Genomic DNA, 22,735 nt, shown 5'->3' on the forward strand with positions numbered 1-22,735 from the left:
GTTCCCCCCGAGTGGCTCTACAGCGTGTCAAGAGCTCCCGATGGGTGTCGTGTGTTTGAGTCAGTGAGTGTGTGTGTGTGTGTGTGAATGAGTGAAGGCGTTCGGTGCAGGAGTGTCAGGGAGCTTGTACTTTGATGTGTGTTTGCATGTAGGAGGGATGGATCAGGAGTGGGAGGCCTGTAGAAGTCAGAAGAGTGTGTGTGTGCGTGTGTGATCAACAGAGCTGCCACCGCCTGACCCTCTCATGTCTCGTAGGCCTCACACTCAGTCCCAATCAAAGCCTCATTACCATCAACCCCTGCCAACGTAACAGCCTGCCAACTCTGTAGCCATCTCTCTCTCTCCCTCCCTCCCTTTCTCTCTCTGTGTCTCTCTCTCTCTCTCTCTGATCATCACTTGGACTCAGAAGCAACACCCAGTCTGTTAGCTTGGCATCTGCAAAGATGGTCGCTGCCCAGAAATTCGAGGACTGCGCTAATTTTGCAGTGGTTTTAGTGTGTGTCTCTGTGTGTGTCTCTGTGTGTGTCTCTGTGTGTGTGTGTGTGTGTGTGTGTGTGTGTGTGTGTGTGTGTGTGTGTGTGTGTGTGTGTGTGTGTACTGCCATGAACAAGTGAACAAGCCTGAACTCAGAAAAGGCTCACGCTGTGACAAGCTTCATGATGTGTTGTCATGATCTGTTTTTTGACCGTTCACGCCGTTGGGTTTTTCCAAAAACCTCTCACTTAAATTTTTTTTGAGTCTGAACTTGTTTGAGGACAGATTTGTCAAGGATTGAGGGACATTGATGCGCCACGCTCTGTTCACTTGACCTCAGCAAGATAGAAATGCATTGTCTGCAAGATAAAAAAAATATCATGGTCCATTTACCTTTGTTAAGCGGTGAGCTGAATCCTTGCCACTTACAGATCTAAGCTGCTGATATAGTTGTTTAATTTCACTTCATGCATGTAATGAAGACTGTGCCTATAAATAAAGACATGGCCAATGAGAAATGAGACTCTAATGCTGAAAAATGATGAGATAAGATAAGTTAAGATGGACCTACTCATCACCAGGTGTACTTTGGCTTAGCTGTACCTTCAGCTCAGTGTCAATATTAGCATGTTAGTATGGTAACAGTAGCATGTGAACCTACGCAGTTAGCTTGTCGACATGCTAATGTTTAGTATGCGTTATTTAGCACACAATCCTTTTAGCATTCTGTTGCTGTCTTTGTTCCGGTTATGTAAAAAACAAATTGTGATGTTTCACATTTGGCAATTTTAAGTTACTGTCATTCTTAATTGTAGCTGCTCATTTCAAAAATGTAATAACCTTTTTTTGTATTTCTGATTTAACTGTGGCAAACTGGCTTTCGAAAAAGGTTTCATTCAATAACATTTTATGGCAGGATGGTAAATGAATTCAATAACTTTCTCCAAGTGATAATTTTGGAACGCTAGGTGTCATAATTTAAAGGCGATATATGTAAATTTTTGCTGTCGCTACATAGCCAACATCAGCATTTACACCTGTTTACTTACCTGTCTAGAAGAAACATTATTCATTCCTTTACTCACCAAGAGCTGTGTCCAATGGTGGAAAGTAACGTCAATGTTAACTCATGTTTTGCTTTTATTTCTATCACTTATTTACGTCTACTGAAGTTACCATGCCAACTAGCTAGCTCCGGTCTAGCTGGTCCATCTTGTCACTTTCAGATAGCGGGTCACTGTAGCGTCCAGTCAGTCCTGAGGAAGAAGTGCTGCTCAGAGGGCGTATTACAACCTCTTGTATGGTAAACACAATGATGGCTGAAGCTCTCAGCAAGTGACCATCACAACCACTTGCTCGCGCTACAAACGACATTTGGCAACATAGAAAACTGGCAAATAGCCCATTAAAAATGGTCAATGAAGGTAGGAAATTCCTGCATTTATCACTGGTATCCTTGACATTTTCATGTATGCCATCATACAGTGATCTTATTTTAGGGGCAGCCTTTCTACAATTTATCTTAAATTCACCACTTTGTGCTGTACTGACATCTCAGCTTAACCGACCTCTCAGCCGTGCTGCATATCCGGTACGCTTCCCAAAACTGCCCACAACACCAGTTGTTTTCACTTTTTGTGCTATTGAACGGATTAGCAGTGACACATGGGTGGTCTGCTGAATTGAATTAGCTGAATCCTTGACATTTTGAAGTTGTCGTTTGAAACCACAGAAACCTGTCAAGGCCTCATTATCAATGGCGCCGGGCTCACAAGACAAGGCGGGCCTAACTGTGCCTGGAATATAAGATTATTAAATGCCCTGGTGTCATGGTTAATACTCTGTCTCCTCTTCAAAGTTTTCCCATTCAGTCATAAATCTTGCTGTGTGTGTGTGTGTGTGTGTGTGTGTGTGTGTGTGTGTGTGTGTGTGTGTGTGTGTGTGTGTGTGTGTGTGTGTGTGTGTGTGTGTGTGTGTGTGTGTGACAAGGAGAGTTGGGTTGTTTTTTAAGGGGCTGTTAATGAAAGTTAGTGGTGTGGAGAGACAAAGTGTCAACCGTCTCTTTCTGTGATAGATCGCTCCTGCTCTTAGCATTAACAGCAAGCCGTCACTCTTTCAGACGGCCGCAGTTAAATTAATCAGGTAATGGACCTTAGTCTCTGGGCCTCCCCCCGCCCACACTGCAGTTTCCCCTCCTCGTTCCTATCTCTCGCTTTTTCTCACTTTGTCTTTTATACACTCCACAGCATCAGGATCTGTTGTCATTTAAGGGTTTTTACTCGCTATGACACCTGAGGAATAATTTTAGTAGCTGTATTCAGTAGTAGAGTTGCCAAGAGACATTTAAATGTCTCATGGACAAAAAGAGAAACAAATTTATGGACACTTGTGAGCTAGTTATTGTGCCATTGACAGTACATATCACATGCTGTCTGTGATCATCTTGGATTCAATTTAATATTAGCATGAATTTTAATCAAAAGCCCCACGCTGAGACAACGGCACACTGTGCATAGAAGGCAGTGATGATCAAATGACCAAAATACTTAACGAGAGGACATTTTATTCCTTTTTTTCCTGGTATGGGTCACGGGCCGTTTTTATTTTCTAGACTGATTCATTATGTTTGTCTCATTCTTGGTTCAGTCTGGCTTTAATTCACACACACAAATAAATTCTTTAGTCACTTTCTCTTCATTACTATCATCCATTTCCATTTTCCCCATGTCAACTGTTGGTTTTTCACACCCAATATTGTACAGTTCTTTTCTCTCACTCTCCCATTCATTCATTTTTTTTTTTTTGCCTCTCACCTTTTTTCTTCCCATGCCATGTTGTTTACTTCTTTCTGTTTTGTTTCTCAGTGTTTCACACACTCCTACACTCTCGCACCAATGAGTTTTCTCTGCAGATTCATTTGCTTGTTTTTGTTCTTTTCTTCCTGTGTTTCTCTCATTGATTTACTTTATATTCCTTGTTTTCAATTCTCTTTCTTCTGCATCGCTTTCGATGCACACATACATACACACACACACACCCCTCACATCTCAGTGTATTTTCCTCTTTTTTCTCTCTCTCTCTCTCTCTCTCTCTGCCTCATATCAAGTCAATTTACACTTTTTCTCTTTAATTCTTAAACACACACTCCACTCTTTCACTTCTTTGGTTTGCTTTTGATCTTGTGACTTTCACTTTCCTTCACCTACTTTTTTATCTTTCCTTTTTTTTCTTTTTTAACTTTGTCTCTCTTTCTTCAGTCACTTTCACACACTCACACAAACACACACACTCAAAACACACACCTCTTGTGCTTGGCTTTGTATTCTTCACAGCAGTTTAGTTCCTGATTTTAATGTTTCATTCATTGAGTTTCTCTTGCGCAAGTTCATTCTTTTTCTCTCTTGTTCACTGTCCTCTGTCTGTGTCATTAACACACACACACGCGCACACACACACGCACACACACGTTGTCTCTTTAGAAGTCGTGGATATTCTCTGCGGACCAATTTCCCTGTGAATAATCATGGAGGTTCATTGTGGAAGCGAGCGCGGTGCCAAAGTCATTTCTTCAACAGGCTGCAGCTTTATACTGAGTCAATCAAGCTGAAATATCTCTGCAATGGCTCCTATTTCGTTAAGCGTCACTCCCTCCCTATGAATATAATTACTGTGATGGGGCCGCGTCTACGCCTTCTTCGTTTACCACTCCCAACTTTAAACGAACTGAATTGGGTTTGAAGTTGTTAGAAGTACTTTTTCAGATGGTTCATTTGAGGGCTCGATCAAACCTGCGGGGTGTTTTTTTTTTGTGTGTGTGTGTGTGTGATCGCAGACAACATTTTCAGTTGGGGGGGTACCGTCAAGGTTCTGGCTGACAGCAGTGTGGTTTAAGAGTAATGTCTTGCATTTTATCAGCAAACCTGCTGGTTCACTTCAGGTAATAATAGGTGAATCTCTTAGTTTTAGATTATCTAAAAGTTTTTCCTTGAAATCATTCTGTTATAACTCTCTAATCCACACCAGAGTCTTAAGTTAAACTGTAGTTAAACCTCACATTATAGCTGCATAGGTATACCAAACAGGTATTAATTTGGCATGTTTTTATGTTGCAGGTTTGGGAAGCACCGAAAGGACGAGCGGCCGGGCGAAAAGATGGATCGTAAAGGCTCCAGCAAATGGAGGCCTGAGGAGACGCAGGTTTCTGAGGAGGAGACAATGAAGATGAGGATGGAGCAGGAGAGGTAAGGTCTTGATGATGTAGCTCCTGCTGAATGCTGTTACATTTAGTTGTGTGCTGCAGGTGTCGCAGGGAGTGTAGCTCCTTTTGTCTCTGGACCCCCATGTCCTTTGTTACTCTGGGATCCAATGTCAAACAGGTTACAAATTGTCATAATCTTGCAGCTCCACTGAGCTATAAGAATCAAAGTGAAGCACAAGTGAATAAAATAACTCGTATTTGCTCTTGGGGATCACTCACAATGTTTTCAAGCGAAAAAATCCATGTGTTTTAATAGCCTTGATCACAGCTCCAAAAGTGCAAATCCAAATTAAAGCTTCTATGTTGTCTGCCCTCCTTTGCCTCTCTTAGCCTTCCTTATCTCGACTCATTAAAGCTGAAATGCTCAAACTAGTGGACGACAAAATTAATTTTGGCTAAGGCTTGTAAAGCCTCTGGTACTGCTCCCTGCTTTGATATAGATCAGTTAATATGCAGCATGTGGCCAAAAGTATACGGACAATGTTTCATCCAAAAAAAAAAAAAACAATTGTTGAAAATGTGTTCCAAAAAAAAAAAAAAACACAGGCGGTTAATTTGCTAGGAAGCCTTTGCACAAGACTTTTGGAACCTGCTGCAGGGATTTTGCTCCCATTCAGCCACAGGGGAATTAGTGATATTAGCCACTGATGTTGGCCTGGCTCATAATCTGAGTTTCTCTTCATCCCAAATGGCTTATGATGGGCTCAGTGCAGACCAAAAACAAAATATTCCTCCATGGACCTCATTTAGTGTTCTTGGGCATTGTAATTAGAAAACCAAAAAAGGGCCTTACCCAGACTGTTGCTGCAATGTTGGAATCAAATTATTGTCTAAAATATCATTGTATGCTGTAAGAATTCCCTTAATTGGAAAGACCAAAAGTACACAGAAGTATATGGACAGGGATGTTGTACCCGAGTTATGGCTGCTACTACTAACAGCATGATGAGGGAAACAAGGAGGTCGTGACCACAATTCAGTGTTTTTAATCCTGCATAACAATCAGAGTGAATGAATTCCCTCTACTATGTTTTATAGACTAAATAACAAGGGTATGTTCTATATATTTAATAGCTGTGTTTTAATAGTTTAATAAATTCAAATACAATTTTTTTTTTTTTTTTAAAAAGAGCAGATACCGATAACAAAACATAATTTCTGATTGCTGTTATCAGGTGGTTTCTCAAAACCAAACAGCCCTGAGACATCATGTCTCACTGCTTCTCCGTCTCCCTCTCTTTCCACCAAACTAAATGTCAGACGGGCACCATGCCAATATTTTTGGGGGCAGCGGTTTATAAATGCCAAGGCCATTACAGCCCTGCCAGCTAATTAATTCCCATGCTCTTGGTGTAGGGGCAGGAGTCATTACTCCCCTCAGTTGCTCGTTATGAAAATTTGGTTTGTAATTCTTTCTTTACGCCTGCAGAGCAGATAGTCCAATAATATGATAATAGCCTCGTCTTTATTTTTAATTGGCATTAGGTTAACGCAAATGCCACGTCAGATGATTTGGTTTGTTACGCCGGGTATCGTTAAAAGTTCAGAATGGTCTCTTTGTATGTTAATCCAATCTGTAACTTGTCTGTTATTTCCTGTCCTCAAATATTGAAGTCACATGCATTTATTACCATGATGGAGCTGCGACCATTGTGGACCTCTGGACTACTACTACTGTGTTATTTCAGGCATGAGCAGCACAGATAACATGTTCCCTTTTCTACCTTCATTCAACTCATTGTGCAGTTTTACAGTGTTGTCAGGATACAGTGGACTCAGTTGTACTTTTTGCGGTTACATTCTGAATTCATAGTAGATTAAAGTCGATTACATTTTCCCTTTTGTGTATCCTTCAAGATGTGAAGCTTTTCAATCTCAAGTTTCCTTCTCGTGTCATTAAATTGAATATTATCTGTAATCTGGGTTCATTTAAACCTTCAGCACATGATGTAAATGAACTGAATGCCACTACATGCTGGAGTAGGCTATGTGACGTAAATCGGTTTGTATCAGATATGGTAATACCTGTTATTACACGAAGTAGTGTAGAGAAGTAGAGACTGTCATTTTACACCTGTGTCGTCTTCTTTTTCTTCTTTTGCCTCTGCAAGAGCTGAGAAGTGGGTGGGTCAGTTATTTTTCACATTTCAGTTTTGTTTTGTTTGTTAGTGTGTAGTGGTTTTGTCATGTAAAGCACTCAGGGCAAGAAAGAGCAAAGGGAAATCGGGCACAAGGCGGGATGAGAAACCAAAAATCAGCTAAATGCACGTAGGAACTCTGAGCATTTACAGAGCAGGAAGTATCTGGGGATTGTCTGACAGTAGTTCTTTAAATCAATGCAATAATTATAATGTTCAGGGTGGGGTGTTTGACTCACTCCAACCAAGCGTGCCCCACCTCCCTGAGCACCTGAAAAGCACAAGCACACTTCTCTCTCATTTGGATTTAACCATTAGCTGAGATGCACTGATATTGACGGGGAGATCCCACAGAGGACTGTGGAGGACTGTGGAGGACTGTAGAGGACTGTGGAGGACCATGGCTCCTTCGGCGTTAAACAACAATCCAGTTAGCTGCATTTCGCCGAGCTGCTCCTCGCAAGGGTTCAGCTGGGAGCTTTGGCACCTCGCTGCAGAGCGCCTATTGATTGGCGACTGCCAGAGGCTATGGTTAATCCAGCTGTGATTGACTAGATGGATCACATGGTTTAAGTGTCATGTCCCAGTGGACTCCCACCCCAACTGAGACAAACAAATCTAAACAGACAGCTCAGACAGTGCACTGATGTTTGCAAGGGGGTAATGCATGGTCATTTGAAGAGCACATAAACATGCATATACAGTATGGAAGTGATGCTTCAGTGTTGACATCAATGTACTGTATATGATAATGTGTTTGGCCTGAATCAGATAGTTGCTGTGTATTGATTGGAAACATTCACAGCTATTTTAGTACATACAGTATCTCTAGTTCTCACTACCTTATTTTCTTTAGTAAAATTAAGGTGTTGGCTAATGCTAATGCTGCTGTACTATCCTAAGCTTTGCTTTGGACAATGCAACATGCTACAGTAGAAACTGCAAGGTATTCTACCTGGCATGTGTGATTGCACCTGTTTGATTGGCCAACACAGTGGGTTGCCAGATGATATTGGCCTGTATTGTGGCAAAAAAATTGAGCCAACATAACACTCTCTTTTGCCAGAGCTATCTGTACACAAAGCACACAACACTGAACACATCAGGCCCTGTATGAATCCAGTGTGTGTTTTAAGAGGCAGCCACTGTTCTGCACAGTATACCAAGTCATTTGTCCCAGTGAACTTCCCTTGACCCAGTCGCTGCTGCTCAGCATCAGCTCTTCTAATGTAAAATGTATTCTCGTGGTTCCTTACCATGGCATGCAACAGAGAAATGTTGCGTTCTTAAAAATGTCCAAATTTGCTTCTGCATAGCTGGGTTGACCCATATGAATTATCAAATCCCTGCAATATTCCCCTTGAAGAACACAGCAAGTGCTTCAAAAGTGGCAAAAATTTCGTCCTCCAAACCATGAAACATTTACAGATATCAATCCAAAAAGGATTTTCAGCAGCCATCTTATCCTGCTGGACCTTCTCCCTTCATGTACTTCCTGCCTTTCTCTGTGGTCTATCAGTTATGTCAGCATAGGAAGGTTTATTACACAGCGGGTAGAATAGCACATAATGGACAATTGTTCTGACTCGATGTGGTAGAAAGGTCACTCGTCAAACACCTTTCTTCTACCATAATGTGCCATCCTGCCGTTTCTCTCCCCTTTTATATGCTTTCTCTCCCTCTCTTTCTGCTCTGCACTTTCCTTTGTTTAACGTCTGACTCTCTTCGTACCTCTCCTGTTGCTCTTTTTTTTTTTTCCCATTTACCCTTCATGCTGAGAGTATTTTCATCTCTCATCAAGGTTAGTCGTTAGAGAAAACAGGGTTTCCCTTACGCAAATATTTTGGGACTGAGAGGTTAATGATTAGGCCAAGTGTGGTTTTCCTTCCTCACCCGTTTCAATCAACGTAATTGTATTTGTGGAACAGTTTTAGGCACATTGCTTGTTAAGTGCTTGTCATATTGACATAGATAGAGACTTTGTCTGATTTTGTCTCAAAGGAATACTCCTGTTAACACTTACTTCCTGCATGCGTTAAAGGTGGCTCGAAAAAGTTTTAAAATTTTGAAGTGTTAGTGAAGGATGGCAGCTGTAGACATCCAGGATTCAAACCAGTTACAATGGATTCTAGTGGTGGCACAGATCCACTGCAAAGAACGATTTTCAGAGACAACCATAATCTACTTTTCCACCCTCAGTACGTTCTTAAGTTTTCCCCCAAAAATATGACTGTTACACAGCTTCCAATTGTCGCTAATTGCTAACTGTTCACTTTGTCTGCTAATGTAGTGTAGGTGGTGACTGCTAACATGCTAGTGATGAATGCAAAATGTATATTTATCAATATTTTGGTAGAAAAATCTATTGTTTTTGACAGCAGACATTGAGAGTGGATGACAGTAAATTCAACCCAACAGAGTGTGTGTTTAATACTTACAACAAAATGATTTTTTTGTGTGTGTGTGTGTGTGTGTGTGTGTGTATTCCTTTGAAGGAGCTATTTGTAAGCTTTGCTATTGCTGCATAGCTAACATTAGCATTAGCAGCTGTTTACTTACCAGTCTGGAAGAAACGTTACAAGTTCAGCTGTCTCCATCGGTAGAAAGCAACGCCAATGTTATCTCTTGTCTCTATCGTGTCTGTTCTTCTAATGAAGTTAGCATGCTAACCAGCTAGCCCCGACATGTCTCGTCACTTTCCGATAGTGACTCTCTGTTATTTGTCAATCACCACCACCTGCTCCCGGCAAGAAACCACGTTTGGCAGCAAACAAAACTTACTAATAGCCCCTTTAAAGTTGGTTATTGTAAACTGTTTTAATAAGTATAATTAACTGTGATTGTCAATATGAAAATGTTAAGAGTATAACCAAACTGAAACAAACCTGAACCAAAACCTATCCATTGACCAACAGATCAATGGATAATAAAATACAGTGCATATACTGTATTTCAGGCATGTTTGTAGGTTTCCGTCCTTGCCGTTTGTTCGGTACTTCAACTCTTTAGATTTCAGATTGTGTCCTTTGTCACATAACACAACTGGTTCAAAGCTGCATCCTTCCTCACTCAGAAACTGGCCCCGTTGACCCCGTCCAGGGCCTCGTTATGGAATGGGGTCTGCACGGCGAAGGCCAGGCGGCTGGATTGGTATGTCTGGCCTTATCTTATCAGCCACTGTGCTTGTGTATACAATCAGTAGCTGCTCCCACTCCTGCTGCTGCTTTCTCTGATGGAAAACACTGTTTTTCCTCTGGGTTTAAAGATAGATCCCTCAAGGGCCCTGCTTCCTTCTGCGCCATTAGATAATTGCTGAGTCCACAAATAGTACAGACGCAGTGTGCAAATCCCAAAGCTTTCATCTGACATAGGTTGAGTTGTCGGAGTAAGTGTACATTTTGCTAAAAAAGATTGTTACCCGTGTCCAGATTCAGTGGGGAGCTGTTAGTCATCAAGTTCATTAGCAGCCTTATTTAGGTGTTTTAAAGTAATCCCTCTCATTTCTGTTCTTTTAATTCACATTGTGCTCCCTCCAATGGGGAACTCTCCTTATCAGACTTATTGTTTCGTTATGCACAGCATGCAAATTTTCTGGAGGAAGCATTTCAGATTTCAGCCCGCTGTGTGTTCAGTGAAGTTGCACCCCCTACCTCGCCACCACTGCGGCTGTCCCATTCGCTTTCTCGCTGCCATTAAAAAGGGGCCTGGAGAAAAGAGAGCAGTATGATAATTGGTAGTTGTAAAGCTCTGATAATTGGCATGGCTGTAATTATGGGGCTGCGCAATAGGTAGTCCCCCTGCTGTAGAAAATGGTGTTGCCAGTTATTCACAAGATAATGGCCTAAAGAGAAAGAGTGTACGTATGATTTCTGTGTGTTTTAGTTCTTCTGTGTGTGAGACAGAAAGGTGTCAGACGTGTGTGTGTGTGTGTGTGTGTGTGTGTGTTTGAGAGACACAGAGAGAAAAGGGTAGCAGCTATACATTAGCAGCACTCTGAATACAAAGTGCTTTCTTTGTTCGAGGTGTAGAGGGGGCGAGAGACTATTATGCATTGTTTATGGTATTATTCATTGGGGAAAAAAAGCATAAATAATAGACTCCACATCTTCTCTCTTTTCTGTAATGGAAAGCTAAAAAGGCACAGTAAACAATCACTTGCAGATGTTGCAGCGGTGCGTCTGGTGTTTTGTTAGTGTGACACCTGAGATTTACAGCATGTGTACAAAGCTTTAGCAACATAAAGGTTTCACCTGTGCAGCGCTAAATATGTAATATAATATGTTTACATCATTTTTTTTTCTGCCTGTATCCTGCAATAGTATTTCTTTTATGTTGCTATTATTGTGCTGTTATCAATATATAAATATAGTATATAAAAATATATGTTTGCAATAGCCCTTTAATGTCACTTACAAGAGGTGCTGTAGCTCAGGATGACAGAACCTCTTTACTTTTCATTCCACTGAACTTTGACAAATGAGACTATTTCAGACCTTGAAATGTTTGTATAATAAAATACAACTCTCTTATAATATTTAAAATGACCAAACTCAGGCTTATTCTTCTGTCAGTCTCCCCATGGTCAAGTCAATATGGAAAGGACTCTCATCTGAAAGTAAATTAACTGTAAATGTTACATTTTCTGGCCAATTTTCTTTACAACAAAAGGCAGCATTTGCAGAATGCTTGCCAAGGATAACACAATAATACACAGGTGTATTTGATAGTCCTTGATACATGAATGTAATAATAACACATGGAGGAATTTGGTAACATAACAACAGAATGCAGTACAGTTCAAAAACTGCAAAAATTTTTAATAGAGATGGCCCCAAGCTACACAGGACCGTATTTATTTGGACTTAGTATGGAAGTTTCAGCCAGGAAATCTAGACTTTTAGCATCAACGTGTCCTCCATCATCTTCTTCACCAGGATCCAGGCCAAGACCAGGGAGCTGAGAGAGCGACAGGCCAGGGAAAGGGACTACGCCGAGATTCTGGACATAAGCCGCACGCCGGAGAGGTCCTCTGAGGAGGAGCACACGTACGCCGGAATCAACCCCCTGAACAGCTCCGTGGACAGCGGTCACAGCCGACCCCACAGCCCCCGAGACGAATACCCCCACATCCATCCACACCACCAGCAGCAGCACTCCGATTCCCTCTACACCCAAGTCAGCAAAGCTCGCAATGACCGGCCTCCATCTGCAGACAGGTAGGAGTGGATTTAATGCATTTGTTTCTAGATTTCTTTTCTTAGAGCTTGATGCGAGGGGTCAATTTTCCTTTCTTTTTTTTTTTTTTTTATAAAGTTTTGTGACTTCTTATTTTAAAAACAAACTCCTCAGCTGCAGACCCGCGTCACATTTATTTTCCTTTACTTACCGACTGTCTTCCCTGGGAAAAAAGATGAATTAATTACCTGGTGACACTAATGAATTCCACTGGAGTCACATTCCCATTCAAGATGCCATTTCCGTTCAGACCGGGTCACGGGCTGCCATTCACAGTTCAGCAACCTTTTTGCCTCCCAATTCCGAACCACAGCCCAGTGGTGGTATTTTCAGGGAAAAGGTCTGTCTGGGGGCCCGATTCCGCCTCGCATTCCCAGCTCTCGTAACTCTGAGGCAGCATTATTGCGCAGAGATGGCAGGCTGGCTATCACACCTGGAGGAGAAAATAATCACAGCAACAGAAGGCAGGTGGTAAATGTCAGCCCGCCGACTGCTAGACACAATGCGCCAGTCTCGGGGGGGTGGGGGTGGAATTACTCTGGGGAGGTAGTGAGTGAATGGAAAACCTTTGAATACCTGTCTCTCTTTCTGCCCCGCTTGACCTTTTCTACCTTTCTTTCTCTCTGTCTTTCATTCTCTTGTTGATTTCACCTCGTTGCTGCCTTTTCACTTTGCTGCATTTCGCTGCCTTTCTGTGAATGTATTCCGTCTGAGCCCATGATTGACAGCTGTCACTCACTTAGAATAATCACTTTGGGCTGGCACTGAGATCCTTTTCCACTGTGCACTTGCTTTCTCTTCATTTACAGCAGCCAAGCGGCGTTATGAAACTTAAATACCAATGCAAAGTCCACTGCAGTGACAGCCAGCCAAGTAAAAGCCTGAATCTTCTAAAAGCCTGCGTCTTGTCAACAGCAACAGCAGCAGCAGCAGCAGTAGTTGTCGGCACTGCAGGTCCATGCTGAGTTGCTCCCAAATCCTCCCCCGATCAATGAATGTTGAGTTTCGTGGCCCCAAGATGGATTTGGGAAACTCGAAGCCAATCGAGGGAAGCCTGCAGCGCAGCAGAAACACAGGCGTTGCAGGCGGGTACATCCACGGCTGAATGAATGGGTTTGTCTTAGTCGTGGTTTTCACGCATCCCCAGATGGCCCCGGCAGCCTGTGTGTACTTCAAGAGTGCTGTAGCTCGTATTGATTCATAATTCATGGTGCTGCTGTTGTCAGTGTATGATTTTTTTTTTTCTTCTTTTTTTTGTATCCCTGGATGCAGTACTGCGTTGAGGTATGCACATGCACAACAGAAGATAATATTACAGTTTTAGAGTTTTATTTAATTAAGAGAGGGAATTCACTCATGATTTAGACTCTAATCATCATCTTATTAAAGTTTATAGCTCAATTCAATAACCACATAAGCAATCTATTTCTTTTTTGTCTCCCTCAGTCTAGTATGTGATTGGTTTTAGTTGTATACCTCTTTGGGGTGAACATGTTTTACAGGGGAGCTTCCACCCTAAAGCCCAAAACAACAACAACAACAACAACAGCAGCACATTTAAAGTGTTAACTAGTCCCGTGTTTGCAAATATTTATTTATATATTTTATTGAATTGAATTGAATTGAATTTTTAGAGTGTTGGTTGGACAAAAACAAGATATCATCCTTGGCAGTGGGAACCTGTGATGAGCCTCTTGACTGTTTACATCGACAGGTAAAATGATGAATTAGTTGGTCTGAAAAATAATGAATGCATTATTCAACAATTAAGTATTCAGTAGTTGCAGCCCTGAAATGGATAACCATGACCGTTTAACTTCAGTAGTGCATTTCATTGCACTCCAGGCTTTGGCTAACTGCTCCACAGGTCCTCAGAGACATGTCTCATTATTGCATTTAATTTTCTTCCACCACAAAGAAATTAGGCAGAGGCAATATTGGTCTTCTCGATTAATATCAGCAACAGGTCTTACTTATGTTTGGCTTTGGTTGGACTGCGGCCTTTGAGAGCACAAAAAAATGTTCTGCCTGAATAATGTTCTTTATGTGGTTATGAACACAGCTGTTCGGTGTTACTTTTCACACTGTATATCAGCTGCTCATGGCTAACCATGCTGCCCCAGAGGTGAAATGCTGGCTCTGTTTAGGAGGCTTTGATTACAGCAGTATAGGTGCCAGGGACACAGTAAGAAAAATATACCTCCTGAGAGAACCAGGAAGTGTGCTTCCTGTGTCCTGTCTGCCTTTCTTCCCTCTACTGAACAGGAAGTGAATTAGACCCTGCCATGGCAGGAGGGAGAGTCACCCGACGGCGGGAGTGTTTGTTATTGTGGGATTCGAATGGCAGCATGAGCTGATATCAGAGCTTTAAGACTGTGGAGATTTGATCAAAGCAACATGTCCCTAGAAACTTTTTTTTCCTACACTAACACTTAAGTTGAAACTTAAACAGTTTGGGATTTCGTTTGAGTCAGCTCGCTACTGAGGGTGATGCTCTGTGCGTCAGATCAGTTTAACTGGCTGAGTCTGTGGCGCTTAATGTTTTTTATGCCCAGTTCATGACCCAAATCAAGCATGATGTGGCTTTCAAATTGTCACGGTTTTACATTCGTGTTTGTATGGTCGTCTTGTTAGCGCTGCCATGTTGTGATTGTCACAAGATTATGACTCAGACTCAAATGGAAGGGGCCCCGGCTGCAGCAGAGAGATTTGTAAGCTTTAGAATATTATATAATAATAACTATGTTTATTTATATTACACATATCATAAGAAGGTTACGCAGGGCTTCCAACTGCAAACACAAGCACAATTTAAAACAGTGATGAATGGAAAATGCATAGCAAAGCACACAACACAACATAAACACATGCACACAGTAACAATGCTTTAAAATACAAAAAACTGCATGAGAGACAACATAAAAAACATAAGTGTGTTTTCAGTAGCGACCCTCAGGAAAACTAATCCAAAGCCTCAGGACCCTGACTGCATGTAGTCATAACTGCCCTGATGAAAAAAAATGCTAGCAGCTAATGAAGCAATTCAGAGCTCCTCAACTTACAAACAGGTTCTATTAAGACTTGTATCAAACAGTAAATACTATAATATTTATCTATTCAGAAATTGAGTGTGAATCTTCATCAGCAGATTGAGACTCTGGGGTGCGGTAACCAGCTCCACACAGGCTATAGTTGTAAGTGGAAGGCTTGGGCTGATATTCTATAATATAGAATATTGCGATATTTTTCATGATAGCGTGCCAGAGATAATATTGTATATCAAGCAAGCAATATTTGGGCTGGATGGTGTCAGATTAGTGCATGTAAAATTGGAAGATTGTTCATATTTTGTGGATTTAGTTAAGAGCGTTGTTGCCTAACACTGCACCATTTTGTAAATGTTGTATGGACATTTGGTTGTGACAGGAATATAATGCATTACAATGGTCTAGATGAGATACAACCATGGCATTAACAATGCATTTACCATGTCCAGAATCTGGATCACAACTGCTCTACATTTGACTACAGAAGGAGAGTAATCCAGGCTTAAATATATCACAACAGGCAAAACTGCCTTTGATGCTGCTCCCACAACCCTTAATTGCTGTCATACTCTCAGTACAACTGCTACTAACGATAAGAATCATCAACATTGTTACCATCATCTTCCTGAAGCATGTTATCCAAACTTCCAAACTAACCCCGACACTGACACAACCTTCTGAGCAACACGGCCAAAACCTTTTCTTGAGTCTCTAAATGAGGAGAGCAGAATCAGTCCAGCCCTGTGGTCTCTCAATTCCTCCTGGGGCTGTAAAATGTACAATTGCACTTTCTTAGCATCGTGGCGCTTTAGCAGTCTTAGGGGAAACGAAAAAAAACAAAACATGCAGCTGCATAAATATCCAGTGGAATTCATTTTTAATTGCTTCTTTTTTTCCTTCAGACATCGCACTGTCAGAAATTTCAATTTAACTGCGGAGGTTTAAAAACAGAAAACAACTAAAAGGGGCTTGAAGGAGCTTCAGAGGCCTTTGGGAACAGTTTGCCATTTCCTTTGCTTTAAAGAACCATGACCATGAGGACTGTGTGCTCAGCCGGTCCTGAAACAACATTTAGCTCTTTCTTCTAGAGTCCGCTCCGTAACATTTACTTTCAGGATGAGACGTTGTTTCTTCGTAGACGATGTCTCTTGTTTATGTTCAGAGCTGCTTATTTGAACAAGACAGTAAATTGGAAGATGTGGATATTTCTTCAGAAGCACAAGATGTTGTGGTTGTGTTGCGTTGCGTAGGTGGTACGGTGTACTATCAGGTTGCAAACAGTCTCTTTTTAAGTGTTTCTGTTTTGGCTCCCAACCAAATTGCATAACCTTGCTGCTGGGACACTGGTGGTCTTTCTTTCTCCCTGCCAAGCAAAATATTGTCCAGAGCTGAGTGTTTTTATCTCCCCCATGTTTTCCCATCATTACAGCTACAAAAATATTCCTCACTGAGGTCCCAGAGTGTATGATTGTCATCTGCTGACATTTGTCAGTGTTGTTTTTCCTAAATTCCCTAAAACAGGAAATAAAATGTAGAAGTAGATGTAGAAGTCACAGCAGACAACGTCCAGAGAATGTTTTGCCAGTTCCAGTAATCATTCATGTTTCTCAGGTGTTGATTAGCTGCATTCACTAAAAACATATTGTGAAGCAGTCCAGCGTGTTGTCGAATACCTTTATTAGCCCTCAACACTTCTGTATCACACTCCATCCCTGTTTTGTGGGTGTAAGTGCACGCAGAGAGCCAAGTGAATTAGCCACCATTGTTTTATTCCCCTCCCAGCTACAAGGCAGCAGTGAATGCTGGGAAGGCTCTGAGGGATTTGGTGTGATTTGATTTTCCGCGTTTCCCGAGGAGGCAGCGCTCTTATTGAATCGGCTCCATTACATTTCATCTCCACCGGGGGAATAAAGGGGCCTCAGAGGGAGCGAGCGCGGTCGTGTTGTATCACAAACACACCAGAAACAGCAACGCCGACAAACAAACAGACAGCAGTCGCCTTGCAGCTTTTCGCAGGCTGATAAGGTGGTGTGTGTGTGTGTGTGTGTGTGTGTGTGTGTGTGTGTGTGTGTGTGTGTGTGTGTGTGTGTGTGTGTGTGTGTGTGTGTGTGTGTGTGTGTGTGTGTGTGTGTGTGTGTGTGTGTGTTTGTGTGTGTGTATGCGCGCGTTTGTGTGTGTGTGCGCGCGTTTGTGCGTGTGTGCGCACGTGCGCATTTACACTTCATGCATGCTGTGTGCAGGAACTGTTTAATAGTGTGTATCTGCGCCGGTGCTTGTGTCATTCCTTGCTATGTTTAGATGGCAGCCACTTTGTTCATATGCACATGTGTATTTGCTGGAAATGTAGACGAGTGAGAGTGACAACTCAAAGGTGTGTGTTTCTGTGGATTTGTGTGTGTGTGTGTGTGGGTGGGTGGGTGTGTGAGTGTGTGGGTGAGCCACAGAATGATGGCAGGTATATGCAGCCGCATGCAGTAAACACAAATCTCCCGCCTCATGTAAGATTCTGTGAGGGCTGGATTAACCTGTGAGGGAACCCTGGGGGGAAAAATGAGCCATGGGTTCCTGTTGACCCCCTGTTCTTCCAACTTTCCTGTACATTGTGCATACATTCCCTTCTCTGAGTATACATGGCAGCTATGATATATTTTGCCTGCAGCCCCAGAAATGGATCAGTGCCTCCTATCCTGAAACAGCATCTGCACTCGGTTTCACTGTGTGTTACTTAGTTTATGGTAATTTGATTAAAACATGGATTTATGTAGGAATATGCATTATATAAGCGTGATTTGATTAATTAAGTCAAAAGGGGTTGCTTGTCATTAGAATCATTAAACTGGAGTCCCTCTCAGCTCTATGCACCTTTTTAGCCTCTTTTAGCTTAGTGTTTACGTTTTTGCCCACCATACTTCATTCTTATCAACATTGTTTCCATCCATTGCAGCTGTTTTGAGCAAACAAGCTCTGATAAACTGACTACGCTCCTGCCCAGCCCCAAACTGCAGGCAGACAAAGCTAGAAACTGGCTGGTGAACACACTGGAGCACTTGCAGTTTGGCTCTTCCAGCAGTTGAAGAGCCAAATATTTCCCTCAGGTGAGGAGACCAAAACAGGGCTAAAAGAAGAGTTAAAGAACCAGTGTGTAGGATTTAGTGGCATCTCATGGTGAGGTTGCAGATTGCCTCCCCTCCTTTTCCAAGAACCTACGGTGGCCTTAACATAATGTAAAGACACAGGAGGTAATGTAGACACACTCACATAATGGAACGTAACATAATGTGAAAACATATACCCCTTGAGCCGGTGTTTGGTTTGTCCATAGTGGGCTACTGTAGAAATATGGTGGTACAACATGGCGGGCTCTGTGGAAGGGGGACCCACTTCCTATGTAGATATGAAGGGCTCGTTCTAAGCTAACAAAAACACAATGATTCTCAGTGTCAGGTGATTATACACTAATGAAGATATAATTATGAATATTATATTCCTTTTCCATAGATCCTCCTAAATCTTTCACACTAGTCCTTTAATATTGGACTGAGATTCATCAGGTGTCCAGAAACATGACATGACAAACATGTGAATGCCAATGGTACTCTGAGTCTGCTAGACATTTAAATAGACAACTGTTTGCTAACACATTCATTACATGGTCATAACATGTCAGATGTTGAGTGTGAAGTTTTCCCACACTGTCCATGTGGCCTAAGGCATTTATCATTTCAGTTTATTTTGTGCTTCAGTGGGACATACCACCAGGCAAAAACTTTAAGTTGATAGTTAATTACCACAAACTAATTGTGTGAATGTTAAATCAACCTTGGTTGGAAACCTAAAGACTGTTTGTAGCCAGCACATGAATAGTAAGTTGCTGCATTGCTCTTTACTTAACGATTAATTCAATCACACCCTTTCAGTGTTGAGTAAACATGCAGCTAATCCAACATTCCTGTCCATTTAGGGGCCTCCGGGTCTCCCGACAGAAGCCCCAGTTTGGCATCAGGCATGTAAAACACAAAGACCAAACTAGAAACATGAACAGAGGAGTATCCAGAACTCGCACATACTCACAAACACACACACAAACACACACTGTGTCAAGTACAGACAGAGATTTAAAAGACTACAAGTTTAGATATAATTTTCTTGGATTTACAAACTAAGGCCAAAACAGTAGGTGCCAGTATTTTACACTGTATGATGGGATCAACGGGAAAAAAAAACCTTTCTTTCTCATTATCCCCCATAATCCACTTACTAACAGACATCATCCGTGTTGTTTTTCACTCTCGTTCCCATGTTTATCTAATCCCACACATCTGACCTTAAAGCGTTTCTCAATCTGTTTATCTCCTCTGTTTTCACATTAACAGGCGTCTGCCCTGTTTGATGATTTAACACATTATCACGTCATGTTCTACAACGGTTAATTTCCCACAGAACAGGACCAGCTCTGATTAAGATGCTGCTGCTGTGCAAAATCTTGTTGAATCCACAGAATCAGCTTTCAAAACTCTGTTTTCTCTGTATTTAAACAGAGATTCAAGCTAAGACTTTGTTTTCATTTTCTGTGGGGCTCAAAGTCTGACAAATTCAATTTTAAAGCCAAGTACATAAAGTGAACTATTCAGCTGGAAAACTGTGTGGAAAAGTGGTTTGCTTGTTCGCTTTTTTTTTTTTCTCCTGCCAGACTAACCTGGAGTTGGAGGAAATCACAGCTGTGACTTCTCCCCTTCTCCCCGACCGTTAAAGACCTGAGAAAAATCAAGCTCGGCAGCTTTTCTCTGCGTCTCAGCTGCTCCACTCTCTGGCTCGTAATGTGCGAATAGGCCCGCAGACGAGACGTTGGCTTTCACTGCTGTGCAGAATGTGAATGTGTGTTCTTGCCGCTCACTGAGCAGAACAGGTTGTCTTACTACAGCTTGGGGGACATCTCTGTTTTGAGGGTCATTGTGACTGCCTGAAATTGTCGCTTTTGAATGCTGAATCCACAGTCTGGTGATGGGAGCACGGACAGAATTTTGATCAGCTGCCACCATGTTTGGCCTCCGGGTGGAAGACATCTACACAACACAGACGTACTTGAACTTTTTTGCACCTGAGAAAACTCATCTCATCAGCAGTAGGTGGCTGGAGAGATTCAAGATACTGCCTCTGAAGCTAGCTACATCTGCATCCCAACTGTTTGGCCCCTATTGACACCCAATCTAGCTTCCACCTAATGTGGGTGGGCATGTTGTGTGTGCACCCTGTAGTCTCCAAGTGAACACGGCAGACCACAAATGTCAGCTACACTTTGCCTGCAGACCCAGAAACTAACCAGTGCTCCGGTTCTGCATAAATATATGTGGTCATTAAATACAACCTTATTGAGAAACACTTACTATGAACTAAAATAATAAAGATCTGAAGACTTGATATTGATTCAAGGCTCCTTTTATGGGACAGGGCTGCAAGAATAGTTAATAATGCAGAACCCGCCTTTGTTAATATTGTGCTTTTGTGGTGCATAATCCTTAAAAAGATTTGCAATTAATGAAAAGACCACAGTAGATGCCGTCTTTGCCCTGTAGGAAATCCAGCCTTGTTGGTGAATTGAACATGTCTTAGTTTATGGATTGACGCTTTCTGCAGGCCTAATGCAAACACAATGAGCTGCATGTTGACCGATGATGTAATATTTGTGATATGCAGCACTGCAGAGGTTCATCATCCAGCAGGTAAGAGGATGCATTCAGCTGCTCTCTGGTAATTTTATGTAACTGATTAATTAACTGATACATTCACGAGTTATGGTTTGTGGAGACGAGGTCAGGTGTTGTCTTTGGCATTACATGTAGGTCACAAAATTCAGTGTGCAGGCTTAACTCAAATAATGTGACATCTGTTTATGTTCTACACGTACAGTATCTCCAATATGAGATCTGATTCAGTTCTTTCAAAATAAAAGCTATGACTCAAGTAAGACTGTCGTACAATATAGGAAACCTGAAGGCAGCGTCAGGGAAGTTCTAATTTACATGACCTTTTGTTGTAAGCAGAGGCACACCATCTGGAGAGGCAAACCAGGCAAATGTTTGGGGCTCATAAGGGGAAAAGGGGCCCCCGATGGCCCCTCATATTGGCCCATTTTGCAGTCACAACTATAAACCTCCCATTAAGACGCTATACAGTGCACTGCTGCTCCCTCAAAACCTCCGATGTTGGGCTCATGTGTGCTGTAGCTGGCGTGTACCAATAGCCTGCACATGAGGCATTCAAGGAACATAGGAGCATCTAAAATCAAGGGCATCTGAGCCATTTAGGGGACAACTAGTCTGCATGTGAAGTGGAGGGGGGCTTCTTTGTCTGATCCTCCAGAATCAAGGCTCTCCACTGGTTGTAAGAATCTGTTTCTGCTTTGTATATGCTTTTATTTTCCTTGTTTTTAGCTGCTGCAATGTCATATTTTAAGACGAGCACACAAGCTCTCTCTACTTAGACACTGGAGATGCCTTGTGTAATTAAATGCATAATTTCCACAGCTGCACTGTCCAAAGTATACCACTCCGTTCCTACATCAGCCTTTCAAAATGGCAGCAGTGGGAGCTTGAGCTTTCACACGTGCAGTTTTCTTTCTCTTGGTGTTTCACTTAGCTGATTGGCAGCAGAAATACAAAGCGCTTCAAATGAACAGGGTGGATTCTCTCGCTGCTGCTCACGCCTGCTGTTTCACCAGCCAGAGAATCATCTAAAATCATTTGAAACGGCTGACACCATCCTTTCATCAACATGTCGTATATACAAATGATTATGTATGAGCGCAGAGTGTGAGATAGGTTATATTAAAGTTAGGGTTTGTCAGCCACCATCTGCTTCTATATGGTGGAATCAGCTGTTGTTGTATATGAGGAGCGACAGGCCGCTCCTCTTCCACTCCTAATCCCTGGATCGAGGCCAAGAGCTACAGAGGAGAGATATGTTCTGCCCCGGGGAATCCTTTATGGATGTGGGAGAGGACGGCTCAGTGGGTTTTTAGGGGTCATTTGGATGTTCTTGGGTTGGAATGAGAGCAGGCAGGTGACGACTTTATTTCCACATTGCTTTATGTCTGTTTTGGAAAACCAGAATCATCACTCTGTTTTTCAGTTAACTAAGGATTTAAGTTACTGTCATGCTGGCTGCTACATCTTGTTCGCCTCCTTAGTCTTCGATGGGGGGGGTGTGAAAACCCAAGCAAACCTACTGTGCAGCAGGGGCACAAAACCAAACTCACTGTTTTGACTATTAGATTTTTTTCCCCCAAATCTCTAAGGGCTTGTTAATTTGGATCGTAAAGACGGAGTCGTTTTAAATAGCTCTGCAAACAAGGTGGGCTTGGCCCTGTTGGAATCCATGGAGGGCCTATAAATCAAAGCTATTATATACAGATCACTCTTAGCAGATGTAAGTGGTGAGAAATATTAGTTTATCCATTTTCCGGCGTAGAGAACTGTAAAATATTTAACTATTATTTTTGCTGGTTTCTTGTCTTAAAAGGCTGCATACTGCTGAGCAGATTTCAAGAGGAATGACCATAAGGTCTCTCAATCCTGGTTCACAAA

At 42.1% G+C, this 22,735-nt stretch overlaps 1 protein-coding gene across 8 annotated transcripts in view; it reads left to right on the top strand.

Moving 5' to 3' along the window:
- The window catches only part of LOC130178684 (partitioning defective 3 homolog), a 243,403-nt gene that overhangs the window by 172,659 nt on the left and 48,009 nt on the right, over nt 1-22,735 (top strand). For all 8 annotated transcript variants that reach the window (XM_056391121.1, XM_056391122.1, XM_056391128.1 and 5 more), the window contains 2 exons: nt 4,587-4,715; nt 11,805-12,086. In XM_056391121.1, the coding sequence (XP_056247096.1) occupies nt 4,587-4,715; nt 11,805-12,086 (411 nt within the window). The remainder of the gene's footprint in view (nt 1-4,586; nt 4,716-11,804; nt 12,087-22,735) is intronic.

The sequence above is a fragment of the Seriola aureovittata genome, chromosome 12 (assembly GCF_021018895.1).
Source record: "Seriola aureovittata isolate HTS-2021-v1 ecotype China chromosome 12, ASM2101889v1, whole genome shotgun sequence".
NCBI lineage: Eukaryota > Metazoa > Chordata > Actinopteri > Carangiformes > Carangidae > Seriola > Seriola aureovittata.